Source organism: Scyliorhinus torazame, chromosome 15, assembly GCF_047496885.1.
Source record: "Scyliorhinus torazame isolate Kashiwa2021f chromosome 15, sScyTor2.1, whole genome shotgun sequence".
NCBI classification, from domain to species: Eukaryota; Metazoa; Chordata; class Chondrichthyes; order Carcharhiniformes; family Scyliorhinidae; genus Scyliorhinus; species Scyliorhinus torazame.
The window spans coordinates 80,814,013-80,828,081 of NC_092721.1; the positions used below are offsets into that span (position 1 = coordinate 80,814,013).

The following is a 14,069-nucleotide window of genomic DNA, read 5'->3' on the forward strand; positions in this document are numbered from 1 at the left end:
CAATGCTACAGTGGACAGCATGGTAGCATTGTGAATAGCACAATTGCTTCACAGCTCCAGGGTCCCAGGTTTGATTCCGGCTTAGGTCTCTGTCTGTGCGGAGTCTGTACATCCGCCCCGTGTGTGCGTGGGTTTCCTCCGGGTGCTCCGGTTTCCTCCCACAGTCCAAAGATGTGCAGGTTAGGTGGATTGGCCATGATAAATTGCCCTTAGGTGTCCAAAAATGCCCTTAGTGTTGGGTGGGGTTACTGGGTTGTGGGGATCGGGTGGAGGTGTTGACCTTGGGTAGGGTGCTCTTTCCAAGAGCCGGTGCAGACTCGATGGGCCGAATGGCCTCCTTCTGCACTGTAAATTCTATGATAATCTATGGTTGTGGGGAAAATGCTGGAGTCAATTATTAAGGATGAAATAACTGCGTTAGGAAAGTGGGGTCAGGATCGTTCCAAGTCAGCATGGATTCACTAAAGGGAAATCGTGCATGACAAATCTTCTGGAATTTTTTGAGGATGTGACCAGTACAGTGGACAAGGGTGAACCAGTGGATGTTGTGTATCTGGAATTCCAAAAGGCTTTTGACAAAGTCCCACATAAGAGATTAGTGAGCAAAATTAAAGCTCATGGTATTGTGGGTAATGCATTGACGTGGATAGAGAACTGGTTGGCAGACAGGAAGCAGAGTGGGAATAAACGGGTCCTTTTCAGAGTGGCAGGCAGTGACTAGTGAGGTACCACAGGGTTCAGTGCTGGGACCCCAGCTGTTCACAATATACATGAATGATTTGGACGAAGGAATTGCATGTAATATTCCCAAATTTGCAGACGATACTAAGTCGTGGGTGCTGTACGGAGGATGCAAAGAGGCTGCAGGGTGACTTGAACAGGCTGGCTGAGTGAGCAAATACTTGGCAAATGCAATATAATGTAGGTAAATGTGAGCTTGTCTACTTTGGTAGCAAAAACAGGAAGGCAGATTATTATCTGAATGCTGGCAGTTTAGGAAAAGGGGAAGTGCAAAGAGACTTGGATGTCATGATGGACCAGTCGGGGAAGGTTGGAATGAGTGTACAACAGGTGGTGAGGAAAGATAATGCCATGCTGGCTTTCATAGCAAGAGGATTTGTGTATAGGGGTAGGGATGTCTTGCAATTATACAGGGCCTTGGTGAGGCCACATTTTGAGTAGTGTGTGTAGTTTTGGTCACCTAGTTTGCGGAAGGACATTCTTGCGATGGAGGGTGTCCAGCGAAGATTCACCAGATTAATCCTCGGGATGGCAGGACTGACATATGAAGAAAGACTGGATCGACTGGGCTTGTACTCACTGGCATTTAGAAGAATGAGAGGGGATCTCATAGAAAGATATAAAATCCTGATGGGACTGGACAGGCTAGATGTGGGAAGAATGTTCTCTATGTTCGGGACGTCCAGAACGAGGAGTCACAGCCTGAGTGAGGGGTAAGCCATTCAGGACTTCGGTGAGGAAGAACTTCGAGAGTTGTAAACTTGTGGAATTCTCTACCACAGAAAGCTGTTGGGCCCAGTTCGTTAAGATATATTCGAGACAGAGCTGGACATGGCACTTGTGGCTAAAGGGACCAAGTGGTCTGGAGAGAAAGTGGGAGTGGGATAGTGAATTTGCATGATCAGCCATGATCATATTGGTGGTGCAAGCTCGAAGGCCGAATGGCTGACTCCTGCACCTATTTTCTATGTTTCAGTATCACAGAATACTACAGTGCAGAAGAGGCCCTTCGGCCCATCAAATCTGCACCGATGTACAAAAGGCTCTGACCTGCCCAACTAATCCCACTTCCCAGCACTTGGCCCCACAGCCTTGAATGTTATGGTATGCCAACTACTCATCCAGGTACTTTTTAAAGGATGTGAGACATCCTGCCTCTACCACCCTCACAGGCAGTGCATACAAGACCGTCACCACTCTGGGTAAAAATGTTTTTCCTCAAATCCCCCCACCCCATCCACCCACCTCCAACCTCCCAACCCTCACTTTGAACTTGTGTCTCCTCATAACTGACCCTTCAACTAAGGGGAACAGCTTCTCCTTATCCACCCTGTCCATGCCCCTCATAATCTTGTACATCTCAATTAGGTTACCCCTAAGTCTTCTCTGCTCCAGTGAAAACAACTCGAGCCAATCCAACTTTTTGTTATAACTTAAATGTTCCATCCCAGGCAACATCCTGGTGACTCTTCTCTACACCCCCTCGCGCATTACATCCTTCCTATAATGTGACGACCGGAATTGCACACAATACTCCAGCTGTGGCCTCACTAAAGTTTTATAGAGCTCCATCATGACCCCCCCGTGCTTTTGTAATCTATACCCCGATTGATAAAAGTGACTATCCCATATTCCCTATTTACCTGCCCTTCTGCCTTCAGAGATCTATGGACAAACAAAGATTGGGCGGGTAGTTAACAGTGAGGTTGAGTGTCTTGTGTTACAGGAAGATATAGACGGGATGGTCAAATAGGCGGATAAGTGGCAGATGGAATTTAACCCTGAAAAGTGTATGGTGATACACTTTGGAAGGAGTAACACGCCAAGGTCCCTTTGTTCTTCAGAACTTCCCAGTGTCAGACCTTTCATAGTATACTTCCTTGTTAAATTACTCCTTCTAAAGTGTATCACCACACACTTTTAAGGGTTAAATTCCACCTGCCACTTATCTGCCTTTTTGACCATCCCGATTATATCTTCCTGTAACACAAGACACTCAACCTCACTGTTAACTACCCGGCCAATCTTTGTGCCATCCACAAACTTACTGATCCTACCCCCCCCCCCCCCGCCCCCCCACACACATAGTCATCTATATCATTTATATAAAAGACAAATAGGAGCCCAGCACAGATCCCCATGGTACACCACTGGTCACTAACTTCCAGACACTAAAGCAGCTGTCTATCATCACCCTCTGTCTCCTACCACTGAGGCAATTATGAATCCACCTTACCAAATCACCCTGTATCCCATGTGCATTTGCCTTCTTAATAAGTCTCCCATGTGGGATCTTGTCAAAGGTCAACTGCACTACCCTCATCTATACACTTGGTTACATGCTCAAACATTTCAATCAAATTTGTTAGGCATGACCTCCCTCTGACAGTCATTCTGACTATCCCTGATCAAACATTGCCTCTCCAAGTGGAGATTCTCTCCTTCAGAATTTTCTCCAATAGTTTCTGAACCACTGACGTGAGACTCACTGGTCTGTAGTTCCCTGGCTCGTCTCTACAACCTGTCTTAAATAATGGGACCACATTAGCTGTTCTCCAGTCCCCTGCACATCCCCCGTGGCGGTGAGGAATTAAGTTTGGGTCAGAGCCCTGGCAATCTCCTCCCTCACCTCCCACAGGAGCCTGGGACACAATTCATCCAGACCTGGAGATTTGTCCACTTTTAAGCCTGCCATACCTTATCACTCCCTATGACAATTTGCTCAAGAACCTCTCAATCTCTCTCCCAGAGTTCCATAGCTACCTCCTCATTCCCTTGGGTGAAGACAGATGTGAAATATTTGTTCAACACACTACCAATGTCTTCTGGCTCCACCCACAGATTTCCCCCTTGGTCCTCAATAAACCCTACCCTTTATGTGGTTATCCTCTCCCATTGATATACTTATAGGATTCCTTGAGATTTTCCCTACTTTTACCAGCCAGAGCTTTCTCATATCCCATATTTGCTGTCTTAATTGATTTCTTAAGCTCCATCCTGCACTTTCTGTATGCCAAATGCCTCTGCAGAATTGCTCCCCTTATACTTGTTAAAAGCCTCTCTTTTCCTTCTCATCGTATTGTGAATGTCTCTAGTCAAACATGGTTCTCTTGGTTTGTTACACCTTCCTATTACCCTAGAGGGAAGTTCCCATTTCATCTTTGAAAGCCCTCACTGCTCTTCTGTAGATTTCCCCACAAGTAACTCTTTCCCGTCTACGGTGGCCTGATCCTGCCTTATTTTGTTAAAATCTACTCTTTCCCCCAATCCAAAACTTTTTTTTGCAACTTGTCTATTTCTTTATCTAATATGTTTACTAATATTGTACGGTGTTCATTTAATAGGACCTAATGTTAGAACACTGTTGGATCCTTCCTTGTATGCAGCAGTGTCTCCCTCTCAACTGTGTTTTAAAAGAAAAGTGGTTTAGCACCACCTCTTCCCACCCACCTCAATTTGTGTAACACTCAAAAAAGACAAATGACAGGTTTTCTTGGAAGTTTAAAAAAAGGATAAATATTCACTACTCAGCGTGAAAAACTTATTCACCACACCACACACACAAAAAGGTAATTACAAAAGAGGTAGCATACTTAGATTTTCTTTGGTCCACTGAACAAAATAGGCTTTGGAGGTTTATGGAGATGAAATCAGTGGCTTATTGCTTGTCCGGCACTCCAGAATCCTTTCTCTTCACCGGCTCTCTGAGCAAAGTTATTTCACATCAGGATTATTGTCCACGTGTTTCTGCATTTTCAGATCCTCTCTCAGTTCACTCCACCCCCTACACCCACACACACCATTTACATTAGATGGACTCATGTTGAACTTCTCTTTATTGGTGTTATTCTTGTGAATTCCTCATTTATGGATGCATGTAATTTATATCCGGTTTGCTGGAAATCACTTGCTGTTTGCTCCCCCTCTACGACCAGCATGGATTTCGGCAGTTTAAAAAATAATTAAATTTAGCTGAACAGTTCAGGTCAATTTTCCAGATCTACCAGAATCTTTTTCTCTCTCTTTGAATGAAACTCATTTTGTCAACTTAATTTGCGAGACATGGTCTGTAATATTTCCTCTTTCTCCCTGACCGTGGCCTTGCTTAATTCAATTATTCGTAATTTAAGACTGACATTTTAAAAATGTATAGAAATAAATATTAGAGATTTGTTGAAACGACAAATATCTGCATGGAACCGGGCAAAAATGTAGCAGGCATCAAGTTCCATCTCCATGGAGATGGAACACTGGGTGGTGTCAGTGGCCACTGTCGGTTGGCTACTATATTGTGGGGCATTTATGAACAATCGATTCAGCTGGAAAACAAAGTGGATGAAGTGTGCGGTGTGACTGAGAAGGTTGGGAATTGGGGTGGATAAACCAAAAGGGATGCATCCTTCCCTGGCAACCTTTGCATACTGCATTGCAATAAAAAGGATGTCATATTGATCGAAGGTCCAGGTGATTGTAGAGATATTTCCATTTGTTAGGTAATCTCAGCAGCAGTATGGCTTAAGATTATGGACTCAAAATATACGACAAAGAAACAGACCATTTGGCCCAATTGGTGTTTATAGTCCACCATGGTGGCACAGTAGCACAGTGGTTAGCACTGTCACCTCAACTCCAAGGTGCAGGTTCAATTCCCAGCTTGGGTCACTGTGTGGAGTCTGCACGTTCTCCCTATGTCTGCATGGGTTTCCTCCCACAGTCCAAAGATGTACAGGTTACGTGGATTGACCATGCCAAATTGCCCGTAGTGTCCAAAAGGGTTGGGTGGGGTTGCTAGGTTGCGGGGATGGGATGGAGGTGTGGGCTTGGGTGGGGTGCTCTTTCCAAGGGCTGGTGCAGACTTGATGGGCCGAGTATCCTCCTTCTGCACTGTAAATTCTATGATTCAATCCATTCCAGAATTTAAGCACAATGGAGTAAAGCAGACAGGCACTTCTAAGGAAATTCTGTTTATGATGAAGATAAATAGTTTTTTGAAGAATAAAGGGTTATGGTGTTCAGGTGGGAAAGTGGAGCTGAGTCCACAAAAGATCAGCCATGATCTCATTGAATGGCGGAGCAGGCTTGAAGGGCCAGATGGCCTACTCCTGCTCCTAGTTCTTATCGGCAGCGCAAACCACCACCTGTGCAACAATTCTGGAAGCAGAATAAGGTAACTGCAACTGTCACATTTATACACTTTTTTTTTGTTCATGGGATATAGGCATTGCTCGCTGGGCCAGCATTCATTGTCCATCCCAGAGTGCAATTGAGAGTCAACCCTGCTGTGGATCTGAAGTGACATGTCGGCCAGTCCAGGTGAGTGGGACAGATTTCCTTCCCTGAAGGACATTAATGAACCAGATGGATTTTTAAACCAATTGGCAATGGTTTCATGGTCATCATTACACTTATTTAATTCAAATTTCACACTTTTTATTTAATTCAATTTCACCATATGTCATGGTGGGGATTCAAAACAAAGTCTCTGGATTACTAGTCAAGCAACAATACCACTACCCCACTGGCAGATTTTATGCTCAATAGTATAGTATCAATCCTGCAGTTTTGAAAGCAGTTCAATTCAAATAGTGAAAAACCAGATAAGATGAGCATTTCCTATTTACATGTTTTAGAAGGCATTTTATTGCAAATATGTTCCTAAATTCATGAAAGAAGTTACAACATAGTTTATTAACTATGACTTTTCTTTCGCTATTATTAGTTAAATAGCCAATCTAGAAGGCAATTTTTGTCACTGCATTGAACTGTACATAAAATAGTCTCCACAATACTATATCTTCAGTATGACCAACTGCATTTCTTGTATGCACCTTGCACAGACATCAGTCTACATCCTAAATAAATTAGAAAAGCACTTTATTAATTTTTAAAATGTCAACTCTGAAAAAGATGATTCTCTTTTTGTGTAGAATGGTTTCTGGAACTCATTCTCTTTAGAAAAAGCTACTCAAAATTGGAAAATTAAAGCAGGACTTGTATTTAACAACTCCTCAATGTGCTTACATTGGTTTTAATCCCTACATTAACGTACTGCACACAACAGACTGGCCTATCTATGCATTACTTATTACACAATTATAACATAGGTTTTCAACTTCACTTTTTGCAACACTTTTTAACATCACTGAAAAAACAATTTGCTGAGACCAATCTTATTTTTCTCAAAACTTTTTCACAACAGTTTACACTTTTAATACCCACAAATTCTGAATCGAAAGCATGCCCAAGTTATTTTATGTCCCAACTCTTCATACCTCAAAGTACATTCCACTGTGTATTGTTAAATTCATTCAATACTTTCTTCATCAGTGTCACTTTCAGGAGATACGCCATCTCGATAATCGTATGGACTTGAGATTTGCTTCCACTCGGATGTTTGCCGGAACCCATCACTATCATTATTGTCATACGTTGATGGTTCATAATGATCATTTAAAACTCTTTCCAGACCAATGGCAGAGTTGGCCTTGCATTCTGATACCTTTGAACGTGTTTCACATCTGAAATTTCCAATGCTCATCATCCAAGTGCTTAATCTTTGCCAGTTCAATTTTTGGAATGCGATTATGCAATGCAAGTTTCCACCAATCTAATTAGAAACCACATCAAACATAATTAAGGCAATGAGTATAAAATAATGCAGAAGAGTTGGCCATTCGGCCCATCAGATCTATGTCAGCTATTATAAAGAGCCATAGACTCCTACAGCACAGAAAAGGCCCTTTGGCCCATCCGTGCTGGTCAAAAACAACCTAACTATTCTAATCCCATTTCGCAGCACTTGGCCCATAGCCATATATGCCTTGGGATCGCAAGTGCACACTTAAATACTTCTTAAATGTTATGAGGGTCTCTGTCTCCGCCACCCTTTCAGGCAGTGAGTTCCAAACTCCCATTGCCATCTGCGTAAAAAAGTTTTTCCTCACATCACTTCTAAACCTCCTGCCCCTTACCTTAAATCTATGCCCCATGGTCATTGATCCCTGCACCAAGGGAAAATGTTTCTCTCAGTGTACCCTTATCTATGCCCATCATAATTTTATACATCTCAATCATGGCCCTCCTCCGTCTCCTCTACGGAAAACAATCCAAGTCCATCCAATCTCTCTTTATACCTAAAACTCTCCAGCCCAGGCAAATCCTGGTAAATTGCCTCTGCACCCTTTCCAGTGCTATCACATCCCTCCTATAATGTGGATTCCAGAACTGCATACAATACTCTAGCTGTGGCCTAACCAACATTTTATACTGTTCCAGCATAACCTCCCTGCTCTTAAAACACTGTGCCTCAGCTAATGAAGGCAAGTACACCATATGCCTTCTTAACTACTGTACCTACCTGCTGTGCTACCTTAAGGGACTGGTGCACACAGAGGTCCCTTTGATCCTCGGTGCTTCCCAGGATATTGCCGTTTATCATGTATTTTCCTGCCTTGTTTGTCCTGCCCAAGTGCATCACCTCACACTTACTGGATTGAATTCTAATTTCCACTGATCAGCCCACCTGACCAGCCCGTCTATATCCTCCTGTAATCGAAGGCTATCCTCCTCACTATTTACCAACTCACCAATTTTTATATCATCCGCAAACATGATCAACCAACATTCATATCTGAATCATTTATATAAACCACAAACAGCAAGGGCCCAACATTGATCCTTGCAGGACCTAAATAGATACAGGCTTCCAATCATAAAAATCTCCCTCTGCTTCCTGCCACTCAGCCAATTCTGGATCCAATTTGCCAAATTTCCTTGGATCCCATGGGCTCTCACCTTTGTTATCAATTTCCAAGTGGGACCTTATCAAAAACCTTGCTGAAGACTACGCCAAATGCATTTCCCTCATCTACACACCTGGTCACCTCTACAAAAAATCCAATCAACTTGGTCAGACATGACCTCCCTTTAACAAAATCATGCTGACTGTTCTTGATTAATCCTTGCCTCTCCAAATGCAGATTAATTCTGTCTGTCATAATTGCTTCCACTAGTTTCCATATCACCGAGGTTAGACTGATTGCCTGTAGTTTCCTGATTTATCCCTACCTTCCTTCTTGAATAATGGTACCACATTGGCTATCCTCCAGGACTCCGGCACCTCTCCTGTGGTCAGAGAGGAATTGAAATTTATTGCGCGCACCCCTGCTCTTTCCTCCAACAGCCAGGGATACATTTAATCTGGCCCTGGAGATTTATCTACCAAAATGCAATTAGTCTCACTCGCCTGCTCTTTCCCTCTGGTCCTGCATTTTTCATTTCAAATTTTTATCCAATTCCTTTTTTAAAGTTATTACTGAATCTGCTTTCTCCACAATTTCATGCAGTTGAAGTGTGACAAGAGTATATTTTTCAATATTTTCCTAATATCACTGTGGAAACCAGGCTTGCGTGTTTGTTTGGGTGTTACTAATTTAATGAGACTGAAGACAGGCTGCAAGGTTTAAACATCAAAAAAGGGGTTAGGTGTGAAAGCAAGTATTTTGAAGTGGAGATGAGCAGGGATAAGATCGGATACCAGTAAGCAACATGATCAGATTTGCATTAAGAAGAGGAGGGTGACTTGAAGTTTAACTATTATATTTCAAAAGGACAATATACAATTGACAAAGATTGTAAATGAATAAAGCGAAGTTTGACACTCCGTTTTACCCAAAAGAAGTAGCCCAGATTCTGTGCATGTTAACAATCTTATAAATCACAACACGAGTACAAAACTGCAATATCTTGAATGTTGTTTATGACATTACAGATACTATTTTAAAAAATGACATTCAAAATTTTCATTGATACCTTTTTGGTTTTTCTGTACTGTATACCCTTTTCGGAATTTCGAATATCAAGGTATTCAGGATTCTGAGTGTTAAGATCTGTCACTATATCTGCCCACCTAAATTCAGAAATAAGTCATTGTATTAGTAGATACACCATTATTGCAACCCTGGATAATTTGCAGTAACAAATCCACAAAGCTCACAATCACACAGTGCAGAAGGGGGCCGTTTGGCTCATTGTGCCTGCACTGGTTCTCTGAATGAGCATTCTGACGTTGCGCCATTCTGCTATCTTTTCCCTGTTCCCTGCACACTGTTCAATTCAAATAATCATCTAATTCCCCCTTAAATGCCTTAATTGAACCTGCCTCCACCACACTTCCAGGCTGTGCATTCCAGATCCCAACCACTCGTGTGAAGATGTTTTTTCTCACTTCACTTTTGCTTCTTTTAAACCTTTGTTGTCTGATTCTCAATCCTTTTACGAACAGGAACAGCTTCTCACCATCCACTCTGTCTGTCCAGCCCTTCATGATTTTGAAAGCCTCTATCAAATCTCCTTTTAGTCTTGTTCTCTCCAAGGAGAGCAATTCCAACTTCTCCAATCTATCTTCATAGCTGAAGTTTCTCATCACTGGAAACATTCTTGTAAACCTCTTCTGTACTCTCTCCAATGCATTCACGCAATCAATGTAGGTCAACAATAAAACATAGCTTAAAATATTCAGATAAATAACTTTCAATTTTATTTAAATTGAATGTCGAATAGTGATACAAAGAAATAGATATACATGGCTCCAGTCTCTCTTGGAGAATTCGGACATAATTCTTTTAGGAAATAAAACAATGCATTTATATAACCATCATTCCTGACAGCAAGGTATCTCAAAGCTCTTTATAGCGAATTAAGTACTTTTAAAGTGTAGTCACTATTGCAATATAGGGAATACAATGATTTTGGTGGAAAGCAACTAGCATAGATAACATCTCTGCAAAGCTCCATAAATATCCTGTAGGTCTGCTTACCGTTGGGAGTCAGAGATAATGATTAATTTCACAAAACATCTTCGACAACCATGCCTGCGGGTCAGACAGGGAGTTTGGGGGTCATGAGGTTTGGAGTGTGTGTGGGCCCGTGGGGGATTCCTTGGGTCGGGGGGGGGGGATTGGTCTGGGTGTTTGCAATAGTTCCTCAGAAGTTAAAAGAATGTTTCATCTACCTTTTTTTGGACTAACTATTGGTGTAACCCTGGCGGAATTATCTGAAGTTAGCAATTTCAGTTGCATTTTCAGATGGTTCCCAGCGCAGAGCAATTGCCCACAGGAAGTTAGTACTTCTAGGCAACTGCCCTGCAAACTCTTACCTGTAAAGTTTTGAGAGGGATTCCTCTGCGAATGTTTGGCACAGCCCCCAAATCCAACGTTAGGGAGCTTGGAAGTACGGCTCTTTATGATGCTAAATTGTAGAACCAGTTTGAAGCAGTGCCACCAGGTGACTTGGGAGTGTAGCCATATTGTCTAAACATCAAACTTACTTTTTGCAGTGAATGGCTGGATGTTTCTTACTTGGTTCACCTATTAAAATCCAAAATTCCATTTCATCAAGGGGGAGCCTCCCTCTGTTATCAAAGACAAAAAAAGACACATACAATGCACAATTGGAAACAAAGTATTTTTCTCTTTTCTCTTCTGCAAGTACTACAGGCATACGAGTGACTGCTGTCACTCAATTTAGAAACAACATGTGAAATAAAATAGTTTAGGGAAAAGAAATACACTTTAAATAGTAAGATTTTGAATGGATCAAAATGCAGCCATGCTTATAGATATCATAAAAAGGCTAACCAAACCCTTTGCTTTTAAATAAAAACAAGGAGATTATACTGAACTCTTCCAACACTCTAATTTGGCCACTGTTGGAATACTGCATAGCTTGGGAATGAAATCATAGAAATAGAAAAGGTGCATCATAGGTTTACTGGGAATAGGAGATTACAATTGTGCAGAGACTCAATAAACTCGAGCTTTATTCCTCCATTAGTGCTGATAAGATTAATAAAAGGTGTTTGTGATTGGTTGTCAAGGCAAGTAGTGGCATTATTTCCACCAATTGCGTTTTTTGAAAACAGAACAAAAATAATTTAAAATGTGTACACAAAGTGGATGGAATTCGCCGCCACAGACTTATTGAAGCAGAAATACATATTTATTTTGAACATGAACTGTTTGCTTAAAAATATGACCACTGATGAAATGTAATTTAACCACCTTTATTAAAACATCTTTTTGAGGTAGTGCTAAATGAACTGTTTGCTTAAAAATATGACCACTGATGAAATGTAATTTAACCATCTTTACTAAAACATCTTTTTGAGATGGTGCTGGTAATAATAATAATCTTTATTATTGTCACACGTAGGCTTACATTAACACTGCAATGAAGTTACTGTGAAAATCCCCTAGTCGCCACATTCCGGTGCCTGTTCGGGTATACTGAGGGAGAATTCAGAACGTTCAATTCACCTAACAAGCATATCTTTGGGGACTTGTGGGAGGAAACCGGAGCACCCGGAGGAAACCCACGCAGACACGGGGAGAACGTGCAGACTCTGCACAGACAGTAACCCAAGCCATGAATTGAACCAGGAGCCCTGTGAAGCAGCAGTGCTAATTACTGTGCTACCGTGCCGCCCTATCTTAACCTTTTAGTGTCATAGTAAGGCTCTTGCAATGTGGTGTTCATTTATCTTTAGCCAATTAGTACGTTAATTGAAAAACTGTTTCACAATATTTATGGTACCAATTTAAAATTTATATGACCCATTCACTTCCTTAAAATTTGTCAAGTTTAGCAGTAATAAGCTTTGATCTGTATTTTTAGAACCTGTTATACATCAAACTTCATAGAAGTATATTGGCAATTAATTGTTAAATGGAAAAAGCCAGTATTTAAGTTTCTTCTTGACTGTTCCTGTTCTAATGATTAAAATGAAATAAAATCAGTGTTTTCTTGCAGTGCAATATTGAAATCCATATTCAAACAGGAGCATTGACATGCTGCCCAGAGAAGACGCAGAGTAGTTATGAGATATACATGCTCACCGAAATGCTTTGGATGCTTTTAAAGGGGTAGCCTCAAATCCAATAGGACAGAAGTAATGATTTTGGCAATGGTAGATAAAAGCCATAGACTCATCCTGAAGTCCTTGAGTTAATTTCATTAACGCCCCTTCAGCTGAAATGTCAATACAAGTCAAATATTACACGATCTATGTTCAACATGCCACAAACAGCAGTTATCATTATGCTTCAATGGGTATGCTTCAGTAGATTATCACTGTGTTTAAAATTGGTTAAGCCAAAATATGGAAGACAAAATGTGATCATCAGGTCAGCTTGGGTAGTGGAAAGGATACTATCATTTGCCTCAGTGACCTGGCTTAGGGAAGGAGAGGCACAAAGAACAATCCTCTGGATTTCTCATTCCTGAACCTAATAACGACTTATTTTTGGAAGTGCAATTGCGTACACATCTTGGCTGTGACATCCCTCAACAGTGTCAAAGGTCGCAAGATACTGAACAGTTAATGCAGAACTGTACCCAGCAGAGGTCAACACATTGAGAAGACAAATTCAGAAAAAGAAAATGTAGATGGGTGGCAGGAGGTTACAACACAATATTGCCCATAATTGGAAATCACTGACTGATAGTTCAAGTCTAAGGGAATAAAGATGGCTGATGTTGGAAGTAGGATACTGGTATAGCTGTGAATTGTCTATGTGCAAAGCTGGAATACAGAATAATTTACAAAAGCAAAAGATAGATAGTCCAGGTGTGGGATATGACGGGGAAATTGGTAATGGCTCCGGAGCAGATTAATAGGGTGTTTGAGGAGTTTTATGAAAAGCTGTCTCGGTCGGAACCACTGGGAGAGGAACAAGGGATGCGGGAGTTTCTGGATGGGTTGGAGTTTCCGAGGCTGGAGGAGGAAGATAGGGCCAGGTTGAAGGAGTCGGTGGGGGAACAAGAGGTAAAGGAGGCAATTGGAAAGATGCAATCAGGAAGGTGGCAGGGCCATATGGGTTCCAGTGGAGTATTATAAGAAGTTCAAAGACAAATTGTTGCCGCTGATGGTAGGGATGTTTGAGGAGGCAATAGGGAGGGGGGAGGGGAGGGGGGAGAGAAACTACCACAAACTTTGGGACATGCTTCAATCTCCCTGTTGTTAAAGAAGGACAATGACCCGATGGAGTGTGGATCGTATAGGCCCATATCGTTATCGAATGTTGATGCCACAATACTGGCAAAAGGCGCTGCCAGCTAGGCTGGAGGGGTGCCTTCTGAAGGTGATAGGGGAAGACTGGACAGGATTTGTGAAAGGGAGGCAGTTATTCTCGAATGTCAGAAGGTTAATAAACGTGATCATGACGCCGGCCAAGGGAAAGGAGACAAGAGGAGGTGGTGGTGCTAGATGCAGAAAAAGCATTTGATCGGGTAGAGTGGGGGTACTTGATGGCGGTCCTAGAGAGATTCAG

At 41.8% G+C, this 14,069-nt stretch overlaps 2 protein-coding genes across 2 annotated transcripts in view; one reads left to right on the forward strand and one right to left on the reverse strand.

Moving 5' to 3' along the window:
- The window catches only part of LOC140391639 (homocysteine S-methyltransferase YbgG), a 46,674-nt gene extending 40,620 nt beyond the window's left edge, over positions 1-6,054 (forward strand). The window contains exon 9 of the transcript XR_011935149.1: positions 5,960-6,054. The gene's annotated coding sequence lies outside the window, so the exon portion shown is untranslated. The remainder of the gene's footprint in view (positions 1-5,959) is intronic.
- ercc5 (excision repair cross-complementation group 5) overlaps positions 1-14,069 on the reverse strand; it is a 211,813-nt gene that overhangs the window by 112,696 nt on the left and 85,048 nt on the right. The window contains exons 8-11 of the mRNA XM_072475900.1: positions 12,636-12,768; positions 11,069-11,152; positions 9,553-9,649; positions 7,048-7,348 (exon numbers count right to left, since the gene is read on the reverse strand). Coding sequence (XP_072332001.1) covers positions 7,048-7,348; positions 9,553-9,649; positions 11,069-11,152; positions 12,636-12,768 — 615 coding nt within the window. The remainder of the gene's footprint in view (positions 1-7,047; positions 7,349-9,552; positions 9,650-11,068; positions 11,153-12,635; positions 12,769-14,069) is intronic.